The following is a 7,500-nucleotide window of genomic DNA, read 5'->3' as shown; positions in this document are numbered from 1 at the left end:
GTTTTCTGTATCAGCCTGTATCAGTCTCGCAGTTTTGAAGTGCTTTTATTTATTTTAACATTCATTTGCTCCCAAAATATCCATGGAAGTAATTGAAACTTTAAAAAATTGCCGGATCGATTCTGGAACTTGCCGGATCGATTCTGGATCGTCCATGCCCCACATTGGATTGCATCGCCGAATCGATCATTGCTGACACCACTACTGATCACAGACCATTCACTAGAGCGAATAGCATCAAACACAGCACACCCTTGCAAACCATTAAGTAAGGGTTAACGTTCGGCGAGAAGGTCGCTACCGTGGAATAGCAGCACGACAGAGAGAATCTTTAGACCCCGACGCGGAGCGGAGGGGTCTTGTTCTCTCTGAAGTGCTGCTATTCCACAAAGCGACCGACTCGCCGAAAGTTAACCCGCTTATTATATGGATATACTTAAATGATTCACACATGCGGGGTCATTTCTTTAGACCTATTTAATGTTAAGATTGTTGCTGCGCAAAACAAAACAGTGCCGTTGTGGAACACCGCTAGGCAACAGCTAGGTAGCCAGGACAACAGGTGTTGTCTATCACAGCAGTTGATTAGAGTGACAAAAGACCGGACCCCCTGCGGAGTGATATGAAACATTCGCTTTAGCCACTGACTTGTATACAAGCCAGTGGCTTTAGCAGTGAACGTCTTGTTGCCATTGACAGCAGTAGCCAGGACAACGGGTGCTGTCTATCACAGCAGCTGATTAGAGTCTTGTTGAAAAGTCGCTTTAGCAGTGAAAAGTCTTGTTGCCATTGACAGCGGTCTGTTATAGACCAACCCGTCCGTTATCGAAAAATAACAGACGTCCGAACGTTGGGGAGCCCCGTTGAAATGAATGGAGCATTCGACAGATGACGTCACAACCATATAATAATAGGCAATAATACACGGCTTCCAGGGCATGAAACCACTACCCTTTGTGCATCTATCTATCTATCCATCCATCTATCTATCTATCTATCTATCTATCTATCTATCTATCTATCTATCTATCTATCTATCTATCTATCTATCTATCTATCTATCTATCTATCTATCTATCTAGGGCAGTCATGGGTAAGTGGTAAGGGCATCAGACTTGTAGTGTGTGTGTGTGTGTGTGCGTGCGTGTGCGCGTACGTGTCTGCGTGCGAGCGTGCGTGCATGTGTGTGTGTGTGTGTGTTTTACCTTCGTCCACTAGTGACTCGGTGGACTCGTGCGCCCTGCTGGGCTTATTGAGGGAGTCGGTGGACTGGGACAGAACCCGCAGGCTCTTTAGAGACGGCATGTCATCAAACATCTGATGACTAGAGGGAGAGAGAGAGAGAGGGAGAGAGGGGGAGAGAGAGAGGGGGAGAGAGAGAGGGGGGGGGGCAGAGGTGGGGAGGGAGAGGAAAATAAAGAACCAAGAAACAAAGGAGCGGAGCGCAAGACATGAGAGAGAGAGAGAGAGAGAGAGAGAGAGAGAGAGAGAGAGAGAGAGAGAGGGAGAGAGAGAGGGAGAGAGAGGAGAGAGAGAGAGAGAGAGAGAGAGAGAGAGAGAGATAGGGGGAGAAAGGGAGAGGGAGCAGAGGTGGAGAGAGATAGAGAGAGAGAGAGGGGGGGTGGGGTGGAGAAAGGGAGAGAGGGAGCAGAGGTGGGGAGGGAGAGGAAAATAAAGAAACCAAGAAACAAAGGAGGGGAGCGCAAGACACGAGAGAGAGAGAGAAAGAGGGAGATCGAGAGAGAGAGAGAGAGAGAGAGAGAGAGGAGAGAGAGAGAGAGAGAGAGAGGGAGAGGGAGAGATAGATATATATATATATATATACATGTATATATATAGAGAGAGAGATACAGAGAGAGAGAGAGAGAGAGAGAGAGAGAGAGAGGGGGAGAGAGAGGGGGGGGAGCAGAGGTGGGGAGGGAGAGGAAAATAAAGAAACCAAGAAACAAAGGAACAAAGACAGAAACAAACAAACAAAGAAAGGGAGGGGAGCGCAAGGCATGAGAGAGAAAGAGAGAGAGAGAGAGAGAGAGAGAGAGAGGGAGGGAGAGAGATAGAGATAGAGAGAGAGAGAGAGAGAGTGAGACAGAGAGAGGGGAGAGATGAAGACAAAGAGAGAGGGAGAGAAAGAGAGAGAGAGAGAGAGAGAGAGAGAGAAGAGAGAGAGAAAGACAGAAAGAGAGAGGAGAGAGAGAGACAGAGATAGAGAGAGGGAGGGAGACACAGAAAGAGAGACAGAGGGGAGAGAGAGAGGGGGAGACAGAGAGAGAGAGAGAGAGAGAGAGAGAGAGAGAGAGAGAGAGAGAGAGAGAGAGAGAGAAATAAAGGCATGTGTGATTAGAGAGAGCAACAGATAGATAAATACAGTGGGATGATTACAGACACTGAGACTAAGGAGGAAGTGGTGCACAGAGAACAGCTTCAGTCAGTCAGACACAGACAGGGCCGGATTAAAGATGACCTGGGGCCCCTAGGCTACAGGTGGCTGTGGAGCCCCCCAGAAGGCAAATTTTTCACACAAAAAATGTACATAGTCATAATTAGGAGCTACAAATTCAGGATAACATGTCTACCAACTGTACTCAACACAATGGGGATGAGTTTTTCAATATTGCATCTTGTCACAATTCTGCTTTTTTGTTCCACTTTTGGGCAATCAGGGGTCCCCTGGCAGGTGGGGGCCCCTAGGCTGCAGCCATATCTAGCCTGTGCGTTAATCCGGCCCTGGACACAGACACACGATGTCATTCTGTCACATGGAAATGATAGAAAGTAGGGCTGCACGATTATGGAAAAAATCATTATCACGATTATTTGGGTCAAAAATGGGAATCACGATTATTAATCACGATTATTCATTTTTTGCTGAATTTTATTTAAAATGATAAAAAAATGAAATGAATCCAAAAATAAATTGCATACGGGACGAACAAAATAAAACTGAATTGTAATAATTATGTGAAAGGCAATAGCATGAAACTTAGGTGGACAGATTTCTGTACAGAAACACCTTTTCAGTATATTCTGACTTCAAGGATGCTCGAAGGCAGGTCTCTAGTGCCACGATTAAATCACGATTGAAATCATGATTTCGATATCACGATTTTCGATTATTTTCGATTAATTGTGCAGCCCTGACTTCCGGTGATGACGTTGGAGTGAACGGCCGCGTGGAACTTGTGCTCCACAATATATCTCTTGAAACTAACCCTCCAAATATAAATAACTGAATTAAAAAAGATTATAGACCAAACCACATCGAAAATATGCCAGGAAACAAGCAAAAAGGAGGAAAAGGGAACAAAGGTGTTGAGGACGAGGAGCAAATGGACGAAGCTAACGCCAGAGACGACATCTTAGCAGCTATTGATGCTCTTCGAAAAGATTTCAAGACTCAACTTCAAGAAGTAGTAAGTTCGAACCAGGGGATCAGGGAAGCGATAAATTCATTTTCTGACAGACTCGAGCAAACCGAGACCCGCATTGGCTCAGCGGAAGATGTGATAACCGACCTAGAAGCGAAGGTCACCAAAACGCAACGTGATATGCTGGCACTCACCAGGACGGTGGAGTCAATTGAGAGTCTCCAAAGACGCCTGAATCTGAGGTTGGTCGGCTTGCCAGAAAAAAACGAGAAGAACGGCCGCGACCTGGCTCGATTTCTGGCCGAGTTGCTTCCAAATATACTTGGCGCAGATAACTTCCCAAATCCCCTAGCCATCGATGAAGCATTCAGACTTCCACTTTCCAAAAAGCTACCAAAAAGACGCCCCCCTCCTCCCCGCACAATCCTCATCAAATTCCGTTGGCTATCCGATAAAGAGCAAGTGATGGCAGCTGCCCGAGAGAAGAAATCCCTGCAACTGGACGACGACAATCCCTTGATGTTCTTCCCCGATCTAACTCCGGATGTCCAGGAGAAGCGACGAAAGTTTGACGGGGTAAAAGTTCAACTTCATAACCTTGGCATCGAGTTTGGAATGCTGCACCCTGCCAAGATGAGGCTCTACCTCGAAGGGGGTGAGACCTTAACTTTCCTTACTCCAGCCGAGGCACAAGATTACATCAAAACCGTGGAGAAGGAACGCTCTCCACCCACAGAGACTATTTTGGACTAAGATGTTGGTATGGGCTATCTTTATTTCATAGGCTAAATGATTCAGTTTGCAGCATTGTACTTGGCCGTGTCATAACACGCAACAACCGGAGGGTTCCGATAGTAATTGAGCACCGGTTACTGTTCACAGTGTATGGTATTTGTTTTCTGCTCCTTTAGAAGGATCAGATATGTTCCAGTCTTACCGGCTACATGTGAGAAGGGTCTGTGCAATTAGGGGGCACAGAGGCATAGGAGGGCTCCTTCTCTGTTACCGAGGGGGGGCGGGTTTTATATTTGTTTCTTTTGTTTTATCTTATTTTTTGAATGGTACAAGGTTCTTTCATGGTCAGGTAGAAACGGTAAAAATATGCAAGTCAGACCAATTTAAATACAGGACATGACTCCTCCATATCTTAATGTAGTATCTTGGAATGTTAGAGGTTTAAGGAAATTGGTTAAAATCAAGCAAGTTCTAGCTAGGATCAAACATATTCAAGCCAAAATTGTATATATCCAAGAAACGCACTTACAATCGGACGAAATCATACGCATTAAGAGAAGATGGCCTGGGCAAGTTATTGCTTCTTGCCATTCTTCACAGGCCAGAGGAGTGGTGGTTCTAATCCATAAATCAGTTCCTTTTAGAATTCACACAACTGTCTTAGACCCAATGGGCAGATTTGTGATAATAAAGGGCTCTATGTTAAATCAAGAAATTATTCTAGCTAATATATATGGGCCCAACAGCGATGATGATGGATTCTTTAATAACCTGTTTATGACCCTGTCTTCTTTTCATGGAGAAATATTGCTGGCTGGCGACTTTCATGTCACGCTAATTCCCTATCTAGACAGATCAACAAGAGTGGATCCTTCTCATACCCGATCCCGCAAAACGATTCAGCACTTTATGTCAGAGCTTCATCTTTGCGATATTTGGAGATATAGGAACCCTACCACCCAAGAATTCTCTTGTATTTCAAACACCTACTCCACTCAGTCACTCATAGATTACTTCTTAATCTCCAACACGCTGAGAGATTCAGTTTGCGATTGTGGATATAAAGGTATTGTACTTTCAGACCATGCCCTTCTATTTCTACATTACCGTTATAACTCATACTCGAGAGGACAGTCACGGTGGCGACTTAGCCCGAGATGGCTACGCGACCAGCATTTTCTACAATATGTAGAAGCTAACATTGATGTGTTCTTTGCTACAAATACACACGAAACATCGGCCTCTATTAGGTGGGAAGCATTTAAAGCCTATATTAGAGGTCAGATGATATCCTATACGAGCCACATGTCTAACCGGACGCATCTCCTAATGTCAGAACTAGAACGTGACATTAAAGACATGGAAAAAGAATGCGCCATTAATGACACCCCTGAGAACACTCAAAGAATCGCTGAGTTGAGGGCTAAATACTACGACCTAACAGCTAACAAAGCACTATCAAAGATAACCAGGCTGAAGCAAAACTATTACGAACAGGGAGAATCATCCGGGAAACTACTAGCCTGGCGTCTTAAAACCTTGAGCCAGGAAAGGGCTATCACCGAAATTGAAACTGAAGGTGGGATTACAACGAACCCCGCAGAAATCAATGATGCGTTTAGAAAATATTATAGGGAACTCTATGCTTCAGAAGTGCAATATCCCAATGACCAAGATAAGTTCTTAGACGAACTACCCATTCCACTTTTGGAAGATATGGCAAAGCAAAAGCTAGACTCGCCTATCACGAAAGAGGAAATATTTGAAACTCTTGTTTATATGAGCAGTGGTAAAGCACCCGGTCCTGACGGACTTCCTTTAGATTTTTTTAAACATTTCAAGAAATGGTTGATTCCACCTCTGTTCGACATGCTAGTTGAATCAGTCGAGGCAGGACAACTTCCACCCTCGCTAAGCAACGCTACGATATCGCTTATATTAAAGCCAAACAAGCCGCCTACCAATTGCGCATCATATCGTCCAATATCGTTAATAAATTCAGATGCTAAAATAATTGCAAAGGTTTTTGCAAGACGCTTGGAAAAGCACCTTCCAACCTTAATAGCGCCTGATCAAAACGGCTTCATTAAAGACCGCCAAGCATTTCATAACATCCATAGAGTATTAAATATCATTCATGCGAAGCAGGAATGCACAAACACGGCAATAGTATCACTCGACGCTAAAAGTGCCTTCGATATGGTCGAACATGGATATTTGTTTGATATTCTGAAGCGATTTGGGTTTGGCGACTATTTTTGCAGCTTTGTGAAAATGCTGTATCGCTCCCCAAGCACAGCAGTCACAACTAATCTCGCCACATCAGAACCCTTCCAACTACAGCGAGGAACAAGACAAGGGTGCCCTCTATCGCCCCTTTTGTTTGCATTAGCAATCGAACCACTGGCCATCGCAGTTAGACAAAGCAGGAATATAACAGGCATCAAAATAGGCGATGCTGAGAACAAAATAGGTCTTTTTGCTGACGATATACTTTTGTTCCTGACACAGTTAAGGGATTCAATTCCCAACCTGCTGGAGTTAATAAATACTTTTGGTTCGTTCTCAGGGTATACTGTTAATAAATCAAAGTCGAATATCTTGTTTCTTAACCAATCTGAAAGAATCTCCCCACCAATACAGACCCCGTTCACCAACACCAGCCGTTTTACATACTTGGGGATCAAAATTACACCCACACCAGAGGATTTAGTAACTTGCAATTATAAGCCAGTAATGGATTCTGTGACTAATATGATAAAAAGATGGTCAGCAATGCCAATTTCTATGGTTGGTCGAATCAATAGTCTGAAGATGACAATCCTACCTAAGTTTTTGTACCTATTTCAATGTATACCACTCCCACCACCACCAAACTTTTTCACGAGCATGAACAAACTCTTCAGAGACTTCATATGGAATAACCGCAAAGCAAGGCTTCGCCTTACTCTTCTCTACTTGCCTTTTGATAGAGGAGGACTAAAACTTCCTAACCTCAAATTATACTACTGGTCATGTCAACTGTGGACAGCCTCTTTCTGGTTTAAATCTCATTTAAGCCTCTCTTGGGTTGATATAGAGAGATTTACATCCACCAATTTACCTCTTCAACTGTACCTATATTCTGCAAAACCAGGGAAGCTTAAGAAAAACACAGACAATCCATTTGTAAGAAATACACTATATGTGTGGCATGAGGTCCATAAATACTTGAAAGATATTTCTAAGTTGTCACAGTTTACTCCCATATGGGGAAATGAAAACTTTCCACCTGCAACAATGGACAAGGGGTTTAAACTGTGGGCGGATAAAGGCATTGCCAAAATAGCAGACCTTTTTCAAGATGGAGTATTAATGTCATTTGAAAAAATTAAGCAAAAGTTTGATTTGCCTGCTAAAC

At 43.8% G+C, this 7,500-nt stretch overlaps 1 protein-coding gene across 5 annotated transcripts in view; it reads right to left on the bottom strand.

Moving 5' to 3' along the window:
* LOC134439604 (A-kinase anchor protein 13) overlaps positions 1-7,500 on the bottom strand; it is a 162,993-nt gene that overhangs the window by 48,422 nt on the left and 107,071 nt on the right. For all 5 annotated transcript variants that reach the window (XM_063189508.1, XM_063189509.1, XM_063189510.1 and 2 more), the window contains one exon: positions 1,206-1,324. In XM_063189508.1, the coding sequence (XP_063045578.1) occupies positions 1,206-1,324 (119 nt within the window). The remainder of the gene's footprint in view (positions 1-1,205; positions 1,325-7,500) is intronic.

Source organism: Engraulis encrasicolus, chromosome 23, assembly GCF_034702125.1.
Source record: "Engraulis encrasicolus isolate BLACKSEA-1 chromosome 23, IST_EnEncr_1.0, whole genome shotgun sequence".
Classification (NCBI taxonomy): Eukaryota; Metazoa; Chordata; class Actinopteri; order Clupeiformes; family Engraulidae; genus Engraulis; species Engraulis encrasicolus.
The sequence above is the reverse complement of the archived record's forward strand: the minus strand, read 5'-3'. Positions and strand labels throughout refer to the sequence as shown.